This window comes from Carcharhinus amblyrhynchos, chromosome 5 (assembly GCF_965287045.1).
Source record: "Carcharhinus amblyrhynchos chromosome 5, sCarAmb.v2.hapA, whole genome shotgun sequence".
Classification (NCBI taxonomy): Eukaryota; Metazoa; Chordata; class Chondrichthyes; order Carcharhiniformes; family Carcharhinidae; genus Carcharhinus; species Carcharhinus amblyrhynchos.
In genome coordinates, this window is record NC_137328.1 from 114,420,789 (window position 1) to 114,447,361 (window position 26,573).

The window sequence follows — 26,573 nt, forward strand, 5'->3', positions numbered from 1 at the left end:
CGTGCACCAGGTACCCAGATCACCATGGTGATCGCAACATGGGTCCATGAGAATCATCCATCCACAGTTCTGAACTAAATTAAGGTCATCATATGAGGAGCGGTTGAGGAGTCTGGGTCTATACTCGATGGAGTTTCAAAAGATGAGGGGGGATCTAATTGAAACTTACAGAATACTGAGAGGCCTGGATAGAGTGGACGTGAAGTGGATGTTTCCACTAGTGGGAGTGACCAGAACTCAAGGGCACAAGCTCAGAGTGAAGGGACATTTCTTTAAAACTGAGATAAGGAGGAATTTCTTCAGCCAGAGGGTGGTGAATCTGTGGAACTCATTGCTGCAGAGGGCTGTGGAGGTCAGGTCATTGAGTGTCTTTAAGACATAGATAGAGAGGTTCTTGATCAAAAAGGGGATCAAGGGTTATGGGGAGATGGCAGGAGAATGAGGATGAGAATCAGATCAAACATGATTGAATGGCCGATCGGACTCGATGGGCCAAATGGCTTAATTCTGCTCCTGTATCTTATGGTCTTATGGTCATCAGGAAACTGTCTGTGGATGTAGCTTAGATGAACATGCAGAAGAGAAAAGTGCAACCCATAACTTTTAATGATACGGATTAATTGCTCAATGATCAAAGTATTGTTTAATTATCATAAACCAGCTGTACATTGCTCATTATGAATCCCCACAGAGACCTACCTGGCTGAAAAATGGACAGGCTCCCATCTGTGTGTCCAAATACCACCTTGCCTTTCTTTCTTGGGTGCCACCTGAAAAGGCAGATGTCTGACAGGAAGCTGTGGGCCTCCTTGTGCACTGTGACCCCACAGTCTGTTCCAGAGATAGTCCAGATGTACAGTGGACCGCGATGAGAGACAAATGCCACTGCTTCACCCGAATTCCAACACCAACTGAGGGAAGCAGGGATCCCTGGAGGGAATAGAAAGAACCATTTGCCGGATGGTTGGAGTAGGTCCTTTGCGAAACCTTGGCTAATGTCACTGGAGCATCACAGGAGAGATTATGGTGGATAGTTAAATGAAAATGTTAACCGCAATGATGTTTTTGCAAAACATTATTCTGTACCCTGACACTAGAAGAACAGAAACTGAGTCCTTCACTCAACAGCAAGTCTGAGCAGTATCTAATGGGCGCGGTACCTTTTGTGTTGTCCAGTCTTGCCATCACCTTTTGCTCTGCCACGTTCCAGATGATAATCAGGTTGTCGGCGCTCGCGCTGGCAAACATATCATGGTTGTGGGGACACCAAGAGATAGCCGTGATAGTCTTTTTGTGCTCAGACATGATGGCATAAAGCTTGAATTCATTGTATCTATGATCCAGCTGAACCAGAAAAGCAAAGTTAGAATGCATCTTTTAGTGGGAATAGTAAACAGCTGAGAGCTCCTTTAGAATTTTGCGCCCAATCTTACAAAAAAAACTTAGAAGAAAGGAGCAGGAGGAGGCCATTTGGCCCTTCAAGTCTGCTCCGCCATTCATCACGATCATGGGCTGATTGTCAACTCAATAGCCTAATCCTGCTTTCTCCCCATAACATTTGGTCCCATTCACCCCAAGTGGTATATCTAGCTGTCTCTTGTTTACATTCAATGTTTTGGCATCAACTACTTCCTGTGATAATGAATTCCACAAGCTCATCACTCTTTGGTGAAGAAATGTCCCTTCACCTCTGTCCTAAATGGTCTACCCCAATCTCCAGACTGTGACGCCTGGTTCTGGACACTCCCATCATTGGGAACATTCTTCCTGCAACTACCCTGTCTTGTCCTGTTAGAATTTTATAAATCCCTATGAGATCCCCCCTCATTCGTTTGAACTCCTGAGAAAACAATCTGAACCTAGTCAATCTCTCCTCGTACACCTTAGAGAGCAAATGTTTGGGTAAAGGCAAATTCTGGATCCAGTACCAAAAATATTGTAACTGAAGGATCGCAGCTTCTCAAATGCCTCTCCAGTAAGATTAAAGGAGAATAAAGAGTGACACCTCCAACACAAGGAGCTATCAAAAGATATTATCCTTCCCAAGACGCATCTATCCCTCCATTAACCAGCATCAGCACCTTAAAACTCAATAATTTCCCAACCAAACCATCAAGAATTAAACATATCTATCAGCAGACCCCATTTCTATTCCTCACATACACTGGGCAGGATTTTCCTGCCTTCCTTGCCCCAAGACAGAAAAATGTCACCTGAGGTCAACGGCCTTTGCATGTTCCCAACACCTCCCCCGCCACCCTCCACGATTCCCGTGGTGGGTGGGATGGGAAAATTCCACCGACTGAATAAAATAGAGCATGTTATGGCAACCGGGCCCATGGCTCTCTAACGCTGGGGTTTGTCAGTCTGTTGTAGACTAACTGATAGAGATTCATTTTATGATTAGGTTCTTTGCTCCCTGAAAGTGGAATCACAGTCGGATAAGGTGGTGAAGAAGGTATTCGGCATGCTTGGTCAGAACATTGGATACAGGAGTTGGCACATCTTGTTGAAGTTGTACAAGACATTGGTAAGGTCACACTTGGAATATCATGTATAGTTTTGGTCACTCTATTATAGAAAAGATATTACTAAATTAGAAAAAGTGCAGAAAAAAAATTACTGAGATGCTACTGGGACTCGATGGTTTGAGCTAGAGGGACCAGCTGGATAGACTGGGACTCTTTTCTCTGGAACATAGGAGGCTGAGGGCTGATCTTATAGAGATCTATAAAACAATGAGCAGCATAGATCAGCTAGATAGTCAATATCTATTCCCAAAGGTAGGGAAGTCTAAAACAAGAGGGCATAGGTTTAAGGTGAGAGGGGAGAGATACAAAAAAGTCCAGAGGGATAGCTTTTTCATACAGAGGATGGTGAGTGTCTGGAACAAGCTGCCGGAGGTAGTAGTGGAAGTGGGTCTTTTGAAAAGCATTTAGACAGTTACATGGGTAAGATGGGTTTGGAGGAATCTGGGCCAAACATGGGCAATTGGGACTAGCTTAGTGGTAAGAAAAAGGGCATCATGGACAAGTTGGACCGAAGGGCCTATTTCCATGCTTGAAACCTCTATGGCTCTATTAGATAGCAAAATTCCACTATTATCATCTCATACGACTACCAGGATGGTAGAAGGCAAATATAATGGACCTTTGTCTTCTTATGTGTAGAAATTCCTATCAGGGAGCAGAAAGATATCTAACCATCTCGAGGTTGAATTCCTCCTCCTAACTAATTATCTTTGGCATCATAGTAACTGTCTCATGACAGGTTACATCATAAATATAAGGCTACAGCAGTCTCTTCGCTCTACTGTCAGGGGATTGAATCATTATCTGCCACTAAACGACCGTGTTTCGGTTGAAAAGGTTAAAGAGAAAAGAAAATTTATTCGTGCGATCCTCGACAGTGACACTCCCATGAGATGATGGGTAGGAGTCGGCTGTTATGGAGACAATTTACAACAGGGGCAGAGACTATCTCTGCTGTTGCTACATCTTCTTTCATTTGAAAGAAATTGTCCTTTATAAACCATGGCTGGAATTTTACTGCCCCACCCACCAGGGGAATCGGAGCGAGGGGTGGGTAGTAGAAAGGTCTGTTGAACTTGGGAGGGATTTTACGGTTTCAGAACAAGCGAGACCATAAAATCCCATCCCATATGGGTAGTCCAGCTAGTCAAAAGAGAAATTAGGAAGGCAATTTTCTAACAAGGCTTCACAATGCAATGCTGTAGGGAGTTGGTTAGCTCAGTTGGCTGAAAGGCTGATTAGTGATGCAAAGCAACGCCAACAGCGCAGGTTCAATTCCCATACTGGCTGAGGTTATTCGTGAAGCCCGCTGCCTTCTCAACCTTGCCCCTCACCTGAGGTATGCTGGCCCTCGGTTAAATTGGCACCAGTCAGCTGTCCACCCCCCTCAAAGGGGAGGGCAGCTACGCTCATCTGGGACAATGGCTATTTTATTTCCTTTCTGCACAGACCAAGGAATGGGGGGATTCTTGCTGGAAAATGTAGGATTTTTTTCTGCTGAAGACATGAGTAAACAAAAGCTTTCCCATTTTCGTGGATTAAATAAGTCTGTACAGACTGGAGATATGGAGTAAGAGGTATGCTTTCTGGTCTACATAATCACAGCTCACCTGGTAAACGTATATTGCCAGCGTGGCACAGTAGGCAAACCTGTCTCCACTGGCAACACAGACGTCTTTGTTCCAAGGCTGACAGCCAGCAGCCAGGAGCCCGACCTGTTTAACCTGTGACATCTTCACCTGTGAACATGTAATCTACATGTTAATAAAGATCGAAAAGGCTAAAATATTTTATTTTAATATTTGGTAATGATTTCTGGTTTGGGCTCATTCCATTGAATATTAAAGGTGCGGTTTTCTCACAGGCCAGGATATGTTTGTTTAACAGGACGGAAGGAAGGACAGCCAACCAAGGTCACACTTCACCGACCCTATTGAGCAGCACCAAGGGACGGATGCCTTTGCCCAGCTAAGAGAGAACCTGTTCACAAGACCCTGATATTACCATTCTGGATTCATCCTTCTCATTTGGGTGCCACGGTGGCACAGTGTCTGGCACTGCTGCCTCACATCACCAGGGACCCAGTTAAATTCCAGCCCCGGGTCACTGTATGGAGTTTACACATTCTCCCCATGTCTGCGTGAGTCTCCTCCGGTTTCCTCCCACAGTCCAAAGATGTGCTTAGATTGATTGGCCAAGCTAAATCAACCCGACTCTCAGGGGGATTAGTAGGGTAAATGTGTGGGGATATGGGAAAAGGGCCTGGGTGGGATTACGATCAGTACAGACTCGATGGGCTGAATGGCCTCCTTTTGCACTGTAGGGATTCTATGATTCTATGATCTATTTCTCCTCATTTGCTTTCAGGAGGGAATAAGGCAAACAGTTGAAGGCAAAGTCTTGCAGGGCTACAGTGGAAGGACAGGAGGAGAGGGACTAAGTAAGTTTGTATTTTTATTTTATTTCTTTCTCAAAGTTTCAAAGCAAATGTGCAGAGTGGGCAAGACAAGCCCCTAATCCATCTCCTTACTTGTTCAAAAAAAAACAATTCAAATTCACTCTGAGTCCAATTTATGGTCCCAAATATTACATCCAAGCTGACAAGACACGCTACAGCTGATCTCAGGCTTGATCCTACACTTGATCTTAGCCAAGAGGCCGAGAAGCAATGTGAGACCAAGGCACAGTTGCACAGTGGTTAGCACTGCTGCCTTACAGCAACAGGGACTCAGGTTCAATTCCAGCCTTGGGCCACTGTTTGTATGGAATTTGCACGTTCTCCCTGTGTCTGCATGGGTTTCCTCCGGATGCTCCGGTTTCCTCCCACACCACAATGATGTGCAGGTTAGGTGGACTGGCCATATTAAATTGCCCCTTAGTGCCCCAAGATGGGGGATTAGCGGGGTAAATACGTGGGGTTACTGGGATAGGGCCTGGGTGTGATGCCCTGTCGGAGAGTTGGTGCAGACTTAATGGGCTGAATGGCCTCCTTCAAAATTGTAAGTAAGTATTCTATGATTCTGTGCAATTGCTCCAGCAGAAAGCTGATGCAGGCTGCGTGACCACCTTAAGTGGCAAAACTATTCAATAATTCATGGGGAAAAGCGACACCCTAAAATCTGGAGAGTTTTGAAATTCCTCCTTGTGGGTTATCGTTATAGTTTGATTCACATATTTGCTTCAAATTGCTTTCACACATTTCTAAGAATAAAGATCGTCAATGAAATGCTGTATAAAGGAACTCCACAGAAAGGTTTTACCCAGCGCGTTAATATAGTGTACAGAGGAATTCCAATCGCTATTTGAGGAATTAGCTGTACATAATCAGCACAAGTAAAGTAAAGCAACTTGCTACACGAGACGTCTGCTGTAAACATTCACAATATTATATTAACAGGTCTCAACGCTCATCTCTGTGGACAGGCCAATAAGAAAAGAAACACTGTTCATTTTCATTCTTTTGCCCCTATTTTCTCTCATTATCTTTGGAATATTCCATCGGGGTAATGTTCCAATTCCTTGCCAATGTTACCTCACTTCAGGTAGGAACTCAGATGGTGAGTGTCAGCATTTTCTTCAGATGCAGTGGTGGCCACATCTTGAGGCCAAGTCTATCCTCAGGTACTTTCACACTTACATTGATTCCAGCAGAGATCACTGGTTGATGGGAAGGAGAGCGATCCATGTTGATTTTTGTCCTCTTTGTCCCAAACATGCCACTGGTCTCACTTTCAGGAGGTCCACCTGCTTTCTTCAATAGTGTGGACAATGATGTTGGACGCTTTTTCAACATGGCACCTGGATACGATTGTCACTGCTGAATATGGTGTAACACACCTGGGTGTATAATCAATGAGGTCAGGGCTGGTGAATATGGCATGTTTTCCAGCAGCCTTCTCAGCAGGAAACACTCTACATTCCTTCCCCATCACAGGAATTAAGTCGGCTATGACTCTCGCCAATTTTGACAGATGTACCATGGAAAGCTTTCACTCCGGCTGTATCACAGCTTAGTATGATCCCTGCTCTGTTCAAGACCAGCAAGGGCAGCAGAGTGGTTAGCACAAAGCTAGGGACCTGAGTTCAAATCCGGCCTACGGTCATTGTGTGGAGTTTGCACGTTCGCTTTGTGTCTACATGGGTTTCTTATGGGTGCTCCTGTTTCCTCCCACACTCCAAGGATGCACAGGTTAGGCAGATTGGTCATGATAAATTGCCCTTCAGTGTCAAAGGGAGTAGCAGGGTAAATACATGGGGTTATGGGGATAGGGCCTGAGTGGAATTGTAGTCGGTGCAGACTCAATAGGCCAAATGGCCTCCTTCTGCACTGTAGGGATCCTATGATTGTATGACCGCAAGAAACTACAAAGGGTTGTGAACGAAGCCCAGTCCATCACTCAAACCAGCCTCCCACCCATTGACAGTATCTACATGTCCTGCTGCCTCAAAAAAGCAGCTAGCGTAATAAAGGACAGCAAGCACCCCGGACATTCTCTCTTTCCCCTTCTTCATCAGGAAAAGGACTCAGAAGTCTGAGGACATGTACCAACTGACTCAAGAACAGCTTCTTCCCTGCTGATGTCAGACTTCTGAAGGGACCTACCTTGCATTAAGTTGATCTTTCTCTGCCTAACTATGACTGTAACGCTACATTTTGCACTGTCCTTTTTCTCTATGAACAGTATGTTTTGCCTATGTAATGCGCAAGAAACAATCATTTACACTCTATAGTAATACATGTGACAATAATAAATCAAATCAAATCAAATCAAAATGGGAGGATTCCACCTTCCAATTTTCAGAGCAGATACTTAACTGTGTCTCCAACTATAAGCAGATTGTTTCTTACGTCCAGTTTTTGAGGCCTGTAGTTCGATTCCGCTGTGTACTTAGACTGGAAGACTGGAATTCTGTTTGAAAGTTTTGCTGATCTGAAATCCTGTCTAGGTGTGAGAGTTTAAGTATTAGTGCGACAAGTAGGCTTACACTAACACCGCAATGAAGTTACTGTGAAAATATCCTCGTCGCCACACTCTGGCACCTGTTCGGGTACACTGAGGGAGAATTCAGCACGGCCAATGCACCTAACCTGTATGTCTTTCAGAATGTGGGAGGAAACCAGAGAACCTGGAAGAAACCCATGCAAACACGGGGAGGATGAGGCAAACACCACACAGTCTGGGAGTCGAACCCGGATCCCTGGCGCTGTGAGGCAAGCAGTGCTAAACACTGTGCCACCGTGCCATGCATAGACTTCTTCCAGATGCTCTGGTTTCCTCCTGTACTCCAAAGATGTGCGGGTTAGATGGATTGGCTGGGCTAAATTGGCCCTAGTGTCAGGGGGATTGGTCAGGTAAATATGTGCGACCCACAGGGCTTGGGACGCTAAGGGGCAATTTAGCATGGCTAATCCAACTAACCTTCACATCTTTGGACTGTGGGAGGAAACTGGTGCACCCAGAGGAAACTCACGTAGACACGGAGAGAATGTGTAGACTCTGCACAGACAGTGACCCAAGCTGGGAATTGAACCCGGGTCCCTGGTGCTGTGAGGCAGCAGTGCTAACCACTGTGCCACCATGCTACCCAGATGGTGGGGCAATTCAATGGTACATGCACTCGAGCACTGATCTGACTGAAAGGTTTCAGTGCTGAATGTTGAAAAACGTCTGTTCCCCTGAAAGCATTTGTCGTGGCTATTGCTGTGTGAACCATATGGAGCTTTAATTTGTTCACTGGATTATGGGTTAAAACCACCCACTCAAGTTAAATGTGTTTTGGCAATTTCCAGCAAGGGGGGGGGTGGTGATAGGAAGGGACACCACATGTCAATACGTTCTGTCTTGATGAAGGATTCAAAGAAGCAAAACACATTGCTGTGCTTAAAAAAGAATGACTCGGAGGGGAAACCATGGTGATATTTACAGCATTTAACTAACCAGTAATCTTCATTATCTCCGGAGGAAAAATGATGCTGCTCTCCGCCCTCTCCATTCCCCACAACTCCACTCAAACATAAAAACACACAGCTCACGACGTGTGTAAATTCCAGTTACTGTTTCCCTGACATTTTACAAAATAATGTAACATCTCACTAGAGGAGACATCAGTCCAAGTTGCACGTCCATGTCCGTTTGAATAACATGTCTTTTCCCAAAGGTAGGGGGGTCTAAAACTAGAGAGCTTAGGTTTAAGGTGAGAGAGGAGTTAAAAAAAAGGTCCAGAAGGGCAATTTTTTCACGCAGAGGGTGGTGAGTGTCTGGAACAAGCTGCCAGAAGTAGTAGTCAAGGCTGATACAATTTTGTCTTTTAAAAAGTAGACAATTACATGGGTAAGATGGGTATAGAGGGATATGGGCTGAACACTGGCAATTGGGACGAGCTTCAGAGTTAAAAAAAGGGGCGGCATGGACAAGTTGAGCCGAAGAGCCTGTTTCCATGCTGTAGACCTCTACGACTCTATTACGTTAAGGCCTCATGAGATGATATAAAATATTCATTTTGTAGGATTTATTATTGTCACATGCATTTTTACAGAGTGAAAAGTATTGTTTCCTATTCCTACACAGACAGAGCATACTGTTCAGAGAGAAGGAAAGGAGAGAGTGCAGAATGTAGTGTTATAGCTACAGTGTAGAGAAAGATCAATTTAGTGTGAGGAAGGTCCATTCGAAAGCCTGATGGCAGCAGGGAAGCTATTCTTGAGTTGGTTGGTACGTGACCTCAGACTTTTGGATCTTTTTCCAACAGAAGAAGAGTATGTCATGGGTGCTTGGTGTCCTTAATTATGCTGGCTGCTTTGTTGAGGCAGCAGGAAGTATAGACAGAGTCAATGGATGGGAGGTCGGTTTGTGTGATGGATTGCGCTACATTCACAACCTTTTGTAATTCCTTGCGGTCTTGGGCAGAGCAGGAGCCACACCAAGCTGTGATGCAAACAGAAAGAGTGCTTTCAATGATCCATCTGTGAATGTTGGTGAGAATCGTAGCTGATATGTCGAATTTCCTTAGTCTTCTTGAAAAGTGGTTGGCATTGGTGGGTTTTCTTAACTATAACGTCAGCATGGGAGACTGGGACAGGTTATTGGTGATCTGGACACCTAAAAACTTGAAGCTCGCGACCATTTCTACTTTGTCCGCATTGATATAGACAAAGGCATGTTCTCCATTATGCTTCCTGACAATCTCCTTCGTTTTGTTGATATTGAGGGAGAAATTATTGTTGTCTTCACCAGATTCTCTATCTCATTGCTATACTCTGTCTTGTCATTGTTTAAGATCTGGCGCACTATAGTGGTCATCAGCAAACTTGAAAATGCGTTGGAGGGGAATTTGGTCAGAAATTCAGAAGTGTATAATGCATATAGTAGGGGGCTGAGTACACAGCCTTGTGGGGCACCAGTGTTGAGGATGATCGTGGAGGAGGTGTTGTTGCCTATCCTTATTGATTGTGGTCTGTGGGTAAGGAAGATACTGAGAGCTGCACAGGAAGTGAGAGACCTTGAAGTGAATGCCCACAGATCCCTGAAAGTAGCAGGACAGCTTGATAAGGTGTTGAGAAGATATATGGAATACTTATTCGCCGAGGCATCGAATGTAAGAGCTGGGTTGGTTCTGCTGGATCTATATGAGACATTAGTTTAGCTACAAGTTGAGTGCTGTGTGCAATTCTGGTCACTTCACTACAGAAAGAATGTGATTGTATCAGAGAGAGTGCAGAGGGATTTACAAGGATGTTGCCGGGATTGGAAAGTTGCAACTGTGAGGATAGGATAGGCTAGGGTTGTTCTCCTTGGGGCAGAGGAGGCTGGGGGGGAGATTTGATTGAGATGCACAAAACTATGAGGCGAGTAGACAGAGTGGAGGGGTAGGGCCTATTTGCATTAGCAGAGAGGTCAGTGACAAAGGCACATGGATTTAAAGTGCGGGAAAGATTACAGGGGAGATGAGGAAAATAATTTTCACCCAAAAGGTTTTGGGAATCTGGAATTCACTGTCTGAAAAGGCAGGAGAGACAGAGACAGACAACTCATTTCAAAGGTACCCTAATGTACACTTCATGTGCTATAACCTGCAGGGCTATGGACCAAGTGCTGGAAGGTGAGATTAGACAGCTGGTTCATTTTTCGGTTATAAACTCTTTCTGTGCCATAAACTTTCCCTGATTCTATGATTCACAGCAAGTTAGTGTACAGGTGCAGTGAGTAATTAGGAAGACAAATGAAATGCTGCCTTTTATTGCAAGAGGGATAGATTTTTTGTGATATAATTGCAATGAGGGAATTGGCCACTGTGCTACTTATTGCAAGGTTTTAAGCCTCAAATGGTCTGCCCCTGGTTTCATATCCCATGGTCCATTGCAGGTCCTGAGGCCCTTTTTACTAAACCCTGTGCGAAATCTGGAGCACCCACCGGGTGTCAGGCAGTTTGATTTTGATTTGATTTGCTTCATTATTGTCACATGTATTAACATACAGTGAAAAGTATTGTTTCTTGTACGCGATACAGACAAAGCATACCGTTCAGAAAGAAGGAAACAAGAGAGTGCAGAATGTAGTGTTACAGTCATAGCTAGGGCGTAGAGAAAGATCAACTTAATGTAAAGTAGGGCTATTCAAAATTCTGATAGCAGCATGGAAGAAGCTGTTCTTGAGTCGGTTGGTAATGACCTCAGACTTTTGTATATTTTTCCCAATGGATGAAGATGGAAGAGAAAATGTCCGGGGTGCGTGGGGTCTTTAATTTAGCTGGCTGCTTTGCCGAGGCAGCGGAGAGTGTAGACAGAGACAAGAGATGGGAGGATGAGTTGTGTGATGGGTTGGGCTATATTCATGGCCTATTGTTGTCCTGCTGAGTGCCACCTTTTAATAGGACAATGTACTTTGATCCTGATTTCTTCAGGAATCGCACTGGAATTGGGGTGGGAGATTGGGTGAAACAGGTGAAAATTCTCCCTCCATGGCCTCAAACTCATTTCAGCATTGACAGTGGAACTTTACAACAATGCTTTTTTATGGAAAGTGTTAACATTTGCTGCCCAACTCCGGTTGCCCTTAAGATATTGTGGACGAGCAGCATTCTTCAACCAATGTTGTCCATTTGTTCAATTGGACCCCATGCTGTTTTCTAATCCATTTCTATCTAAAGTGTGTGGCAGGCCCAATCCTCTGTTGTGGCACTCTGCGAACAAAGCTGATTATCAGATTTGCAATCATTATGTTTGTGTTCTCGAGTAGGTGTCAGTCCTGGAGTAAACAGCAGGAGTTTTTCACTGCAAGGCCCTTTTCCAGTGCCCCCTACTCCCACTCCCCTCGCCCCTCCAACACCTTCAACAATTTGTGCACATGTACCCGCAGACCCTTCTGCATCTGTGCCCACGGCTCCTGTGAATGTGGGCAGGAATATTCCGCAGTGCTTGCTTCATCAACTTGTCCCTGCCATTTCCAGGATTTTAAGAGCACAATGTAAGAAATAGATCATTTGACGGAGATGGTGGTGTAACGGTATTGTCGCCAAATGAGAAATCCAGATGCCCAGGTTAATATCCTAGGGTCATGATATGGAGATGCCGGCGTTGGACTGAGGTAAACACAGTAAGAAGTCTCACAACACCAGGTTAAAGTCCAATAGGTTTATTTGATAGTAAAGCCACTAGCTTTCAGTGAGTCACCTGACAAAGGGGCAAACCCTGAAAGCTTGTGGGTTTACTATCAAATAAACTGGTTGAACTTTAACCTGGTGTTGTGAGACTTCTTACTGTAATGCCCTGGGGACTGGGCACAGTAAGAAATCTCACAACAAGTTAAAGTCCAACAGGTTTATTTGGTAGCATGAGCTTTCGGAGCTCCTTCATCAGATACTCCTTTAGTCAACTGAAGAAGGAGCAGTGTTCCGAAAGCTCGTGATACCAGATAAACCTGTTGGACTTTAACCTGGTGTTGTGAGACTTCTTACTGTGCCATCCCAGTCCAACACCGGCATCGCGACCTCTTGGGGCCAGGGGGTAGCATTCTAAGTCCTGTTGTACTGGAGGTGGGCACAGTAAGAAGACTCACAGCATCAGTTTAAACCTGTGCTTACTTCAGTCCAAAACCGGCATCTCCACAGAGTGGAGGTGCGGCAGCAAAACACAGCGAGCTGCTCAAAATCCATTAACATCGGCAGGACTGGAAAATCCTGCCAGCAGGAGGGGCTGTAAAATTTCATCCATAGGCTCAAATCCCACCGCGTCAGCTGGTGGAATTTAAATTCAATGAATAAAATCTGGAATATAAAGCTGGTCACAGCAATGGTGACTGTGAAACTGTCATCGATTGTTGTGAAAACCCAGCACGTTCGCTAATGTCTCTCAGAGAAGGAAGTCCATCATCTTTACACGGTTGGGCCTTCAGATGACTCCAGACCCGCAGTAATGCGGTTGACCCTTAACTTTCCTCTGCAGTGGTCCAGCAAGTGACACATTTCAAGAGCAATTAGGGGTCAGCAGCAAATTCTGGCCTTATTTGATTTGATTGAATATTGTCACATGTATTAACGTACAGTGAAAAGTATTGTTTCTTGTGCACTATACAGACAAAGCATACCATTCCTAGAGGAGGAAAGGAAAGGGTGCTGAATGTAATGTTACAGTTACAGCTAGGGTGTAGAGAAAGATCAACTTAATGCACGGTAGGTCCATTCAAAACTCTGACAGCAGCAGGGAAGAAGCTGTTCCCGAGTCGGTTGGTCCGTGACCTCAGATTTTTGTATCTTTTTTCCGACAGAAGAAGGTAGAAGAGAGAATGTCCAGGAGGCGCAGGACCCTTAATTATGCCGGCTGCTTTTCCGAAGCTGTGAGAAGTGTAGACAGTATCGGTGGATGGGAAGCTGGCTTGCATGACGGATTGGGCTTTGTTCAGAACCCTTTGTCATTTCTTGCTGTCTTGGGCAGAGCAGGAGCCATACCAAACTGTGATACAACCAGAAAGAGTGCTTTCTATGGTGACTCTGTTTAAGTTGGTGAGAGTCATGGTGAACATGCCAAATTCCCGCGATGCCCGCATCCCAGGAAAGGTGGTGCCCTGGTCATACTTTATCCCTCAACAGGTCAATCAGGTCATCTATCTCATTGTAGGTCATGAGGCTATGGGCAGGATTCTGCAGCTGGGATTTTCCAGTCGCACCGAGAATCAATGGACCTTTGGCTGTCTCCTCAAATTTTCTATTCCTGCCTGGTTTGGTTCCTGCCACAGGTGGGATGGGGAAATCCCGACCGATGGTTGGAATTTCTTCATCCCGCAATAGCAGGACCTGCCACAGGGGTTCAGCGGACCAGCCGAAAGACCACGGAATTTCGGCTGAACTGGAAAATCGTTGTGACGATGGCCTGAAAATGCCAGCCTATGTTGCGGATTAACTGACTGTCGTGTTCCCTGCAGTACAACATTGATCATAGAGTCATAAAACCGATAGCTTAGGCAGCACCAAGGGCTGGATTTTCATTCTGGAGGTGGGTGCTGGCCTGCCTGCCTTGGGACGAAGCGCCCACAGAATGGGATCTTCATTGCCAGCTGGATGGGGTCGGGACTGCCAATTGGGAAGCAGTTTGGGTGCTATCACAGGGCCAGCCGGGTACAAAAGTGGGCTGTTCGAAAGAGCCACATTAGTGTTGTGGGATTTCATCCCAGTTGGAATAAAAATAGAAATCCTTCCAGCCTTCAACCTTCCCCAACTGCTCCCCTTTCTCCCCACACACTCTTCTCATGTCCCATCTTGTGCTCTGCCATCCACCATTTAAGGCATGTCCCCCCATGCCAACTTTTGCTCCCAAAACAACCCCCATGATCCCTTAAGCCCTCATGTCAAGAAAAGCCCATTCATCCACCAAATGCTACATAGCACTAATGAACCCTATATCCACACCAGGGTGTTTCAAACAAACTTTAAAAGAAACAGTGATCCATTCATTAGTTTCCACTGTATGAGAAAAATGTAATTTCACAACAGGGCAATAAAGATGTCAATCATTCAGATCATTTAACATTTCAATATCAGAAATTGCAAGCATTTAAAACATCTTCGTCTTGTGTGAATAAACATTGTGAAATTGACAGCAGAGATCAGAGAGCCAGACCTGTCAGTCAAGCAATGTTTTCCCTGAGGCTCAGCTGTTTCACCAGAGTAATGGATTTCTGGGCAATCCTCATTATGTACTCTTGGCTGACAGGACCTTTCTCACCAGGAGCATATTTTACAAATTCAAATGAGAGCTTTTGTCTGGAATGAGGAATTGAAAAAAAAACACTCATTGGTACGGTGCCTTTCAAAACCACTGGACCTCTCAAAGCATGTCCCAGCCATTGAAACATTTGTAAAGCGTAGTCAAAATTCAAATTAGAAATCATGGCAGCTAACATGCATTTAAAAAATTTCCCACAAACAGCAATGTGACAATGGACAAATAATTTGTTGGGGGGCTTTTTTATGATGTTGAGTGAAGGGTCAATATTGACCCAGACACAGGAAACTCCACTGCTCCTTTCAAATTAATGCCATAGGGTTTTTAAAATCCACCCAAATAGATCGGTGTGGCTGCAGTCTAATGCCTCATCTGAAAGATGGCACCTCCAACAGTGCAGCACTCCCTCAGACTGTTGGTACTCAAGCGCTAGGATGGAATTTGAATCTAGAACATAGAACATAGAACATAGAACATTACAGTGCAGAACAGGCCCTTCGGCCCACGATGTTGCGCCGACCAGCTTTTAAAAAAAACAACACTAACCCACTAATCTAAACCAATCCCATTTCGTCCATAAACCTATCCACAGATCTCTTAAACGCTGTTGTGATTCAGAAACAAGAGTGCAACTCACTGAGCCAGGGTTGGGATTGGAAAATTATTCCTTATGTCAGTGATGAATATTGCAGAGTCACGATCCAAAGAAGAGAAGGGAAGTTAGAAGATACATTGAATACAGGAGTCTTGTTGAAATTGTACAAGACATTGGTAAGGCCTCACTCGGAATACTGTGTACAGTTCTGGTCACCCTGTTATAGAAAAGATATTATTAAACTAGAAAGAGTGCAGAAAAGATTTACCCGGGTGCTACCAGGACTTGATGGTTTGAGTTATAAGGAGAGGCTGGGTAGACTGGAACCTTTTTCTCTGAATGTTAGAAGGCTGAGGGGTGATCTCATAGAGGTCTCTAAAATAATGAGGGACACAGATCAGTTAGATAGTCAATAACTTTTTGCAAAGATAGGGGAGTCTAAAACTAGAGGGCACAGGTTCAAGATGAGAGGGGAGAGATTGCCCCTGTCAACCGTTTCACACAGAGGGTGGAACAAGCTGGCAGAAGTAGTAGTAGAGGCGGGTACAATTTTGTCTTTTAAAAAGCATTCAGACAGTTACATGGTTAAGATGGGTACAGAGGGATATGGGCCAAATGTGGGCAATTGGGATTAGTTTAGGGGTTTAAAAAAAGGGTGGCATGGACAAGTTGGGCTGAAGGGCCTGTTTCCATGTTGTAAACCTCTATGACCTCATCCCAAAGGTAGTGTCAAAGTCAGAGGGTGCATCACCACGACCACATCTGCTCTGTCTAACTCCAATGGAACTCAACAATGCAGGTGTGGCTAAGCTCCACTCCAAACCCATTTTCAAATTTTGGCTAATAACATCACTGTAGTGGATCGGATCGCAAACAATGACGAGACGGAATACAGGGAAGAGAGAGAGAATCTGGTGAGCTGGTGCAATGACAACAATCTCTCAATGTCAACAAACCAAAGGGGGTAGTCATCAACTTCAGGAAGTGTAGTGGAGAATGTGCCCCTGTCTACATCAACAGGGATGAAGTTTAAATGGTTGAGAGCTTCAAGTTTCTAGGTGTTCAGATTTCCAACAACCTGTCCTGGTCCCTCCACATTGATACTGTAGTTAAGAAGACCCATCAACGTTTCTATATTCTCAGGAAGTTAAGGAAATTTGTCACATCCGCTACAACTCTCACCACATTTTATATAGAAAGTTTTCTTTCTGTTTGTACTATAGCTTGGTATGGCTCTTGCTCTGATCAAGGTCATAAGAAACTACAAAGGACTGTGAACGTTATCCAGTCCATCACGCAAACCAGCCTCGCATCCATTGACTCTGTCTACACTTCCCGCAGCCAGCATAATTAAGGACCCCAACAAACCACTGACATTCTCTCTTCCACCTTCTTCCAATGGGAAAAAGGTACAAAAGTCTGAGAGCACATACCAACCATCACAGAAACAGTTTTTTCCCTGCTGCCATCAGACTTTTGAATAAAGCTGATCTCTCTCGATCCTAGCTATGACTGTAACACTATTTTCTACACCCGTCCTTAATTCTGCCCGATGTACTTTATGAACGCTATGCTTTGTCTGTATAGCACACAAGAAACACTTATTTTCACTGTCTCCTAATACATGTGACAATAATAAATCAAATTAATTCAAATCAGAACAATTAAACCTTTACTCAAAGAAAATTGAGCCAACTCAAACAGTGGCAGTACATAGAACTATAGAATCTGCACCCTCTCCTTTCCTTCTCCTCTATATATCATAGATTCATAGAATCCCTACAGTGCGGAAGGAGGCCATTCAGCCCATTGCTTCTGTACCGACAACAATCTCACCCAGGCTCTATCCCATAACCCCATACATTTACCCTGTTAATGCCTGACATTGAGGGTCAATTTAGCATGGCCAATCAACATAACCTATACATCTTTGGACTGTGGGAAGAAACTGGAGCACCTGGAGGAAACCCATGCAGGCACGGAGAGAATTTGCACATTGACAGTGACCTAAGGCCAGAATTGAACCTGGATCCCCTACGTCCTCTGTGACAGGTGTGCGTTGTCTATGTAATATGCAAGAAACAATACTTTTCACTGTATACCAATATATGCGACAATAAGCCAAATCAATTCAAATCAAATCATAGAAAATTTACAGCACAGAAGGAGGCCATTCGGCCCATCTTGTCCACGCCAGAGCTGAGTTTAAAGAGTTTTGTGTCTCCTGATGTGGTTTGGGCCTCGCATAAAATGGTGAGCAAATAATCTTGCTTCAGTCGGTCACTGGGTCCTGTTAATATTGTTAACTCTGCTCGACAAATGTTATTTAGCTCCTGCTATCCATGAGGTGCCCACAGTTACTGCCACATGAATGCATAATCCCAGTTTACCCTCCTGGGCAGAGTGGCCCTGGACACAGAACGAAGGCGAAGATGCAAAACAAGGCCAAGGAGAAATAACGGAAATAAAATTGACTGGGGGAGCGCGTTGGAAGGTAGGTCTGCTGAGGAGCAGTGGAGGATCTTTAAGGAGATCTTTCTTGGTGCTCAGCAGAAATTTATTCCGATGGTTAAAAAGGACTGTAGGAGGAGAGGCAATAAGCCGTGGATAATGAAGGAGGTGAAGGAAAGTGTTAAATTAAAAGCGGAGGCATTTAGAGTAGCTAAGAGTAGTGGGTGAGAAGAGGATTGGGAGAGGTTTAAATGTCAACAAAGATTGACAAAGAAGTTGATAAAGAAGGGTAGGAGAAACTATGAAGCTGGGCTAGCGCTTAATATAAAAAAGGATAGCAAGAGTTTTTATAAATATATAAAAAGGAAGAGGCTGGCTAGGGTGAACGTTGGACCCTTAGAGGATGAGAGGGGGGACTTAGTGGTAGGGGATGGGGAAATGGCTGAGGTCTTGAATAACTTCTTTGTTTCGGTCTTCACGGAGGAGGACGTGAATAATTTGCCGGGTGTTAGCAATGGAAAGGTGGTAAGACTGGAGGGTCTCAATGACATTATTGTTACTAGAGAGGAGGTGCTCGACAGACTGGAGGGACTGATTGTGGACAAGTCCCCAGGACCGGATGGAATGCATCCGAAGGTTCTGAAAGAAATGGCGGAGGTGATAGTGGATGCCTTGGTGGTTATTTTCCAAACGTCGCTGGATTCCGGGGAAGTGCTGGAAGATTGGAAAACGGCTAATGTTACGCCATTGTTTAAGGAGGGTGGCAGGCAAAAGGCAGGGAATTATAGGCCGGTTAGTTTAACGTCTGTTTAGGTAAAATGTTAGAATCCGTCATCAAGGAGGAAATAGCGAGGCATCTTGAGGGGAATTGCTTGATAGAGCAGACGCAGCACGGTTTCGTTAAGGGGAAGTCGTGTCTGACAAATTTATTGGAGTTCTATGAGGATGTGTCCAGGGCAGTGGATCGAGGAGAGCCGGTGGATGTGGTCTTTCTGGATTTTCAGAAGGCGTTTGACAAGGTACCTCACAAGAGGTTATTGCAGAAGGTAAGGGGGCATGGAGTTGGGGGTAGGGTGTTAGCGTGGATAGAGGACTGGTTGTCAAATAGGAGGCAGAGAGTGGGGGTCAATGGGTGCTATTCGGATTGGCGGATGGTGACTAGTGGAGTGCCCCAGGGGTCGGTGCTGGGGTCTCAGCTATTTACCATTTATATAGATGATCTGGAGGAGGGAACCGAGTGTATGGTGTCAAAATTTGCTGATGACACCAAGATTGGTGGAACGGCAAATTGCGCAGAGGGTGTGGAGGGTCTGCAGAAGGATCTAGATAGGCTGGGCGAATGGGCCAGGAACTGGCAAATGGAATTTAATGTTGGCAAGTGCGAGGTGGTCCACTTTGATAGGAATAATGGTAGGAAGGACTATTACTTACGTGGCGAAAAACTGCAGCAGGCGACGGTGCAGAGGGACCTCGGGGTCCTTGCGCATGAGTCGCAAAAACCCAGCCTGCAGGTGCAGCAGGTGGTCAGGAAGGCGAATGGGATGCTGGTCTTCATAGCGAGGGGGATTGAATATAAAAGTAGGGAGGTCTTGCTGCAGCTGTTTAGGGCATTGGTGAGGCTGCAGCTGGAGTACTGTGTGCAGTTTTGGTCGCCCCACTTATGCAAGGATATTTTGGCCTTGGAGGGAGTGCAGAGGAGGTTTACTAGGCTGATACCGGAGTTGAGGGGGTTGAGCTATGAGGAGAGGCTGAATAAACTAGGCTTGCACTCGTTAGAGTTTAGAAGAATGAGGGGAGATCTCATTGAGACATATAAGATGATGAATGGGATGGATAGGATAGAGGTGGAGAGACTCTTCCCACTCAGAAAGGACAGTAGGACTAGGGGGCACAGCCTCAAGATAAAGGGGGTGCGGTTTAGAACGGAGTTGAGGAGGAACTTCTTCACTCAAATGGTGGTGAATCTCTGGAATTCTCTGCCCGTTGAAGTGGTGGAGGCTACCTCGCTAAATATTTTTAAGACGCGGGTTGATAGGTTTTTGATGAGAAAGGGGATTAAGGGTTATGGGGAGAGGGCGGGAATGTGGAACTGAGCCACGACAGATCAGCCATGATCTTATTGAATGGCGGGGCAGGCTCGAAGGGCTAGATGGCCTACTCCTGCTCCTATTTCTTATGTTCTTATGTTCTTAATTAATCTACTGTATCGTTTTTTTCATGAGACACACACACACACACAAAGAAAGTGTGACTGGCAGGCTGGGGCTGAGCTTTATCACTCTCTCCCAGCAAGTTATTCCTGAGTAGTCAAGGTCGAAGTTTATTTATTAGACACAAGTAAGGCTTACATTGACACTGCAATGAAGTTACTGTGAAATTTCCCTCTAGCAATGTTTGCTTTTGTGGACATGTAACAGATCATAAGGGGGATGTTAGATCAAACCGTCAGCTGCAGGGATCAAACCAGAATCCTGCTGTTGTGTACAGAATTGATATTTTACTGTCTGGAGTGCCAGTCTCTCAGGGGAGGCTGGATACAAGTGCTGGAACTGAAAAGTAGCAACTCCACTGGACACAAATTCGAACAGAACGTTTTGCAATCCGTGTCTTTTACGTGTTTCTGGAAACACAAAACGGTACGTGCCGGGTTCGGCCGTTTAAAATTGCCCTTTGCTGGAGGAAAAATCCACTAGGGTCCGGTAGAATTTATGATTTATCAACTGCGGCACTGTGAACCGAGCTGGACTGCAGTCGGCAAAAGCGAAGCAAGGGATGGACCGCTTGCCTTTGAATGGGAATCTCAGACAGCTTTGAAACCATCGCTGCAGCAGCAAAATCCCAGTCTGTGCTAAAAGGAGACGTCGAGTTGCCAGGGAGATACTGGAGGGGGAGGAGGAGGAGGGAGGAGGAAGGGGATATATGTATGTATTAAAAAAAATCAAAGAACGTTTCTATCCCCGTCTGCTTTCGTACGCAGCAGTGATGAGCCACGCTTGCAAAATCCCCCCAATTCTTCCTGTAAAAACTAAACATGCATACACACCAAATGCAAACACTGGGTCTGTCTCACTCCTGCACCCTCCACCCCTCTCATTTGCACAACGGGGCCAAAATTGAGCTCGAGGAGAGGGAAGGTTTACCAATATGAAGGTGGCTGTGAGTAATTCAAACCCGGAGAGAGAGAGAGAAAAAAACCTGCTCCTACCTTCACCTCTGCCTCGTTTCCTGTGAACCACTTGAGGATTCTGGCATCCATTTCGGGATCCATCAGCACCGAGAGTTGTGGGGACAGCAGCAAACAGCAACGTGGTACCTGCTCTCCTTTCCTCTTACCTACCCTGATGGAGCTGCTACATCCAGGTTGACCATTCAAGCAGGCAGCCTTTACTCAGGGAGGCTGCAGACACAGAGCCACAGACGCTCACGCTGCTCATAAAACAGGACCAGCCAGTAGCCTAGCAACTGGAGATTTCTTTATTTAGATAATCTTTCTTGTGTTTCCCCAGCCACCCTCTCTTTTATTTTTTTTTAACGGTGGACTTGCTGTGTCGGTCCATTAGTGCACTGCAATGCCAGCCTCAGAGCATCGTCACACGATGACTAGTACAGTTCACCTGCCCATGGAACCACTTAAAAGGGGTTGACAATGTGTTCCACCGAATAGTGTTTCGAATTATAATCAGCCAGCTAATACCAGGGACAAATTAAGCCTGTTGATTTTGATTTGATTTATTATTGTCACATATATTTGTATGTGAAAGGTATTGTTTCTTGTGTGCTATACGAAGCCTTCCAATTTGATTTGATTTATTATTGTCACATGTATTAGTATGCAAAAGGTATTGCTTCTTGCACGCTATACAAAGCATTTTGATTTGATTTGATTTATTATTGTCACATGTACTGCCACGGGGCATCACGGTAGCACAGTGGTTAGCACTGCTACTTCACAGCATCAGGGACCCAGGTTCGATTCCCGGTTTGGGTCACAGTCTGCGTGGAGTTTGCACGTTCTCCCTGTGTCTGCGTGGGTTTTCTCCGGGGGCTCCGGTTTCCTCCCACATTCTGAAAGACGTGCTGGTTAGGTGCATTGACCCGAACAGGTGTCAGACGTGGCGACTGCTGTGCCACTGTGATAATGTAAGCCTACTTGTGACACTGATAAATAAACTGAAATGTAGACAGCAGACAGATGCCAGAGTACAGAGGGTTCCAGTTCTTCCTGTAACAAAAGAAAGCCGGTACAGCAAGTGATCAGGAATTGAAATGGAGTGTTGCCTTTTGTTGCAAGGGAGATTGAGTGTAAACATTGAGGAAGTCTTGCTGCAACTGGACAGGGCATTGGTGATAGCAACAGTTAGGGTCACCTTACCTAAGGTGAGAAACACTTTCATTGAAAACCAGTACAGAGGCATATTCCTAGGAAGAAGGTGTAGTCTTATGAAAAAAAGCTGTGCAGATTATATTTATAGAATCATTGAATCCCTACAGTGCAAAAAGAGGCCATTCGGTCCATCAAGCCCGCAACAACAACAATCCCATCCAGGCTTTATCCCTATAACCCCATGTATTTCATAGAATCCCAGTACACAAGGTGGCCAGTCAACCCATTGAGTCTGTATCGACAACAGTTCCACCCAGGTACTACTCCCACAATCTCATGCATTTACCCTGCTAACTCTTCTGATACTAGGGGCAATTTAGCATGGCCAATCAATCTAACCCGCATATCTTTGGAGTGTGGGAGGAAACTAGTCCTCCCAGAGGAAGTCCATGCAGACAAGGGGAGAACGTGCACACAGTCAGTGAACTGAGGCCGGAGTTGAACCTGGGTCCCTGGCACTGCAACAGCAGTGCTAACCATTGTGCCACCCTATTTCTTAGAATTTAGAAGAATGAGAGGTGATCTAATTGAAATGTATAAGATTGTCAGCGGGGTTGACAGGCTCAGGGAATCTAAAATGGGGGAGGGGGAACAATTTCAGTATAAGGCTCGTCACCATATTCCTGAACCAGCTGCTCGACTCAATCTCAACCACGGAGGGAGACCTTCATGAGGACGGTGGGAAATGCTTTAAAAATATCCTCAACATTTCCGTGAGGACATCAAATATTCCTGCTGATGCGTGGGAGTAACTGTCCAGTGACTAACCAAAATGGAAAAGATTCATTCTGGAATTCAGTGAACACTAGTTTATTTAGACTTTCGGAAGGCTTTCAACAAGGTCTCACATAACAGACCACTGTGTAAAGTTAAAGCACGTGGGATTGCAGGTAGTGTCCTGCAAAGCAAAGAGTTGACATAATGGGTCTCTTTCTGATTGGCAGTCAGTGACTAGTGGGGTGCCAGAGGGATCTGTGCTAGGATCCCAACTGTTTCCATTGTATATTAATGACTTGGAAGAGGGAACTGAATGTATTATCTCCAGATTTAATGGGTGGGAGGTTGAACTGTGAGGAGGATGCAGAGATACTTCAGCATTTAGACAGGCTGAGTGTACGGGCATATGCATGGCAGATGCAGTATAATGTGGATCAATGTGAGGTTATCCACTTTGGTAGCAACAATAGGAAGACAGATTATTACTTGAATAGGTGTAATTTGAGAGAGGTGGATACTCAGCGAAACCTTGGTGTCCGCGTGCATCAACCGCTGAAAGTAAACGCGCAGGCAATAAAGAAGATAGTATGCTGGCCTTCCTAGCGAGAGGATTTGAGTACAGGGACAGGAGTGTTTTACTGCAATTTTATAGGGCATTGGTGAGGCCATGTTTGGAGTATTGTGTGCAGTTATGGTGTCCTTATCAGAGGAAGGATATCCTTGCAGTAGAGGATGTACAGTGTAGGTTTACTAGGCTGATTCCTGGGATGGCAGGTCTGTCATATGAGGAAACAGTAAGTCGGTTAGAATTATAGTCACTGTAGTTTAGAAAAGTGGGAATGACCTCATAGAAGCTTATAACATTCTAACAAGGTTCAACAGAGTAGATTCAGAAAGAATATTCCCAATAGTGGAGGAGTCCAGAACTAGGGGGTCACAGTTTGAGGTGAGGAGAAATTTCTTCACCCAGAGGGTGGTGAATGTGTGGATTCACTACCACAGAATGTAGTTGAGGCCAAAACGTTATCTGATTTCAAGAAGAAATTAGATATACATCTTGGGGCTAATGGAATCAAGAGACATTGGGGGAAGAGGGGATCAGGATATTGAATTCAATGATCAGCCATGATCAAAATGAAAGGCGGAGCAGGCTCGAAGGGCCGAATGGCCTACTCCTGCTTCTAGTTTCTATGTTTCCATATTAAATCGAGAGGCTTCATTGGTAACATGTGGAGTTGGAGTTGAAGCTTCGGAGGAATGCATTTATCTGACACGTCAGCTACGACTTTTACCAGCTTTTACAGATGTACCACAGGAAGCATTTTTTCTGGTTGTATCACAGCTTGGTATGGCTCCTGCTCTATCCAAGACCGCAAGAAACTACTAAAAGTCGTCAGTGTAGCCCAATCGATCACTCAGTCAAGCCTCCCATCCATTGACTGTCTACACTTTCCACTGCCTCGGCAAAGCAGCCAACATAATTAAGGACTCCATGCACCCCGGATATTCTCTCTTCCACCTTCTTATATCGGGATAAAGATGCAAAAGTCTGAGGTCACATACCAACTGGCACAAAAACAGCTTTTCCCTGCTGCCATCAAGCTTTTGAATGGATCTACCTTGCACTAAGTTGATCTTTCTCTACACCCTAGCTGTGATTGTAACAGTACATTGTGCACTCTCTCGTTTCCTTCTCTATGTACAGTATGCTTTGCCTGTATAGCATGCAAGAAACAATAATTTTCACTGGATGCTAATAAATGTGACAATAATAAATCAAATTAAATCAAATCATTTAGAATCACAGAATCCCTACACTGCAGAAGAAGGTCATTTGGCCAATTGAACCTGCACCTACAACAATCCCACCCAGGTCCAATCGCCATAATCTCACATTTCAAACCTACTAATCTCGCTGATGCGAAGAGGCACTTTAGCATGGCCAATCAACCTAAAGCACACATCTTTGGACTGTGGGCTGAAACCGGGACACTCGGAGGAATCCCACACAGACATAGGGAGAACGTGCAAACTCCACACTGACAGTGACCCAAGACTGGAATTGAACCTCGATCCCTGGCATTGTGAGACAACAGTGCTAACCACCACTCTGCCACCATGCCATCCATTCTTGGCATGGTAGGCAGTCACTGACCATGCCTTCAATGTCCTTAGCTAGGCGTTGCCACCGTACATGCAGATGAGGCAATGTTTATTTTGTATCTTTGTCCCATTGGAAGAAAGTGGAAGAGAGTATGTTCGGGATACATGAGGTCCTTAATACTGCTGCTTTTCTGAGGCAGTGGGTAGTGTGGACAGAGTCAATGGGTGGGAGGCTGGTTTGCGTGATGGACTGGGCTTCGTTCACTGGGGTTCCTGGGATTAAGGGTTATCTTATGAGGAAAGGTTGGACAGGTTGGACCCTTATCCAGTCGAGTTTGGAGGAACAAGAGGTGATCATATTGAAACATCTAAGATCCTGAGGTTGGAAGCTAAAAGGATATTTCCCTTTGTGAATGATACAAGAACTCATGTACACAGTTCAAAAATAAGGTGTCTCTCATTTAAGAAAGTCATGTGAGGAAATGTTTTTTTCTCAAAAAGTAATGAGTTTGTGGAACTCTTTCTTAAACAGCAATGGTCGCAGGATCATTGAATATTTTGAAGGCTGAATTAGATTGATTCTTGACTAACATGGCAACCAAAAGATGTAGGGGTCACACAGGAAAGCAAAGTGCACAATTAGATTGACTCTGATCTTATTAAATGGTAGAGCAGTGGTTCTACTCCTGTGCCTAATTTGTTCATTCATATTTTTTGTTATTTAAACATATAATGGCGATCTAGCTTCTGAACCACAAAGGAAGATTCAGAAAACTGGAAATTTTCACTGTGGAAGAAGAAAGATTCCAGGGACCCCTTTTCTCCAAATTTGATGACTTTTATGAGCTGAGCCTTAAAAAATGATTTGGATTAACTATGAAATATAACATACGCAAGCTCTGAATAGGAGAGATGAACAGAAATGTACTTGGAGCAAATTGCCCAGAACTAATGGAGGTACCCAGCATTAGCACGTTTAATAGGAGATTGAAAGGTTTGGACATAACTGCCGGAATTTTACTGCCTTGTAAGATCCTGCCTGAGGCCAAAGGGGAATGCCGTTCTGCGAGCCTCGCTTGCCCCAATTCTAGAGTGGGCGAGGTGGCAAAATTCAAACCAATGGGTGGAATTTTCCCATCCTGTCCACTATAGAATTCATTGCGAACGGGAGACAGATCATGCAAAGGTCTGTTGACCCCATGCAGGATTTTCCGGTCTTGGGATGGTCACTGTCAGTGTGGAGTTTGCACGTTCTCCCTATGTCTGTGTGGGATTCCTCCGAGTGTCCCGGTTTCAGCCCACAGTCCAAAGATGTGTGCTTTAGGTTGTTTGGCCATGCTAAAGTGCCTCTTCGCATCAGCGAGATTAGTAGGTTTGAAAATGTGAGATTATGGCGATTGGACCTGGGTGGGATTGTTGTAGGTGCAGGTTCAATTGGCCAAATGACCTTCTTCTGCAGTGTAGGGATTCTGTGATTCTAAATGATTTGATTTAATTTGATTTATTATTGTCACATTTATTAGCGGCTGGAAAATCCTGCCAAAACAAGTAACTTAGGGATGTAGGGAAAAGTTC

General features: G+C 44.9%; 1 protein-coding gene and 1 pseudogene across 4 annotated transcripts in view; both read right to left on the minus strand.

The window, feature by feature from the left end:
• The window catches only part of wdr17 (WD repeat domain 17), a 122,628-nt gene that overhangs the window by 87,406 nt on the left and 8,649 nt on the right, over nt 1-26,573 (minus strand). For all 4 annotated transcript variants that reach the window (XM_080189450.1, XM_080189449.1, XM_080189448.1 and 1 more), the window contains exons 2-4: nt 4,142-4,270; nt 1,161-1,344; nt 700-930 (exon numbers count right to left, since the gene is read on the minus strand). In XM_080189450.1, coding sequence (XP_080045576.1) covers nt 700-930; nt 1,161-1,344; nt 4,142-4,264 — 538 coding nt within the window. In that variant the 5' untranslated portion in view covers nt 4,265-4,270. The remainder of the gene's footprint in view (nt 1-699; nt 931-1,160; nt 1,345-4,141; nt 4,271-26,573) is intronic.
• Nucleotides 4,984-5,201, minus strand: LOC145343626 (U2 spliceosomal RNA; annotated as a pseudogene).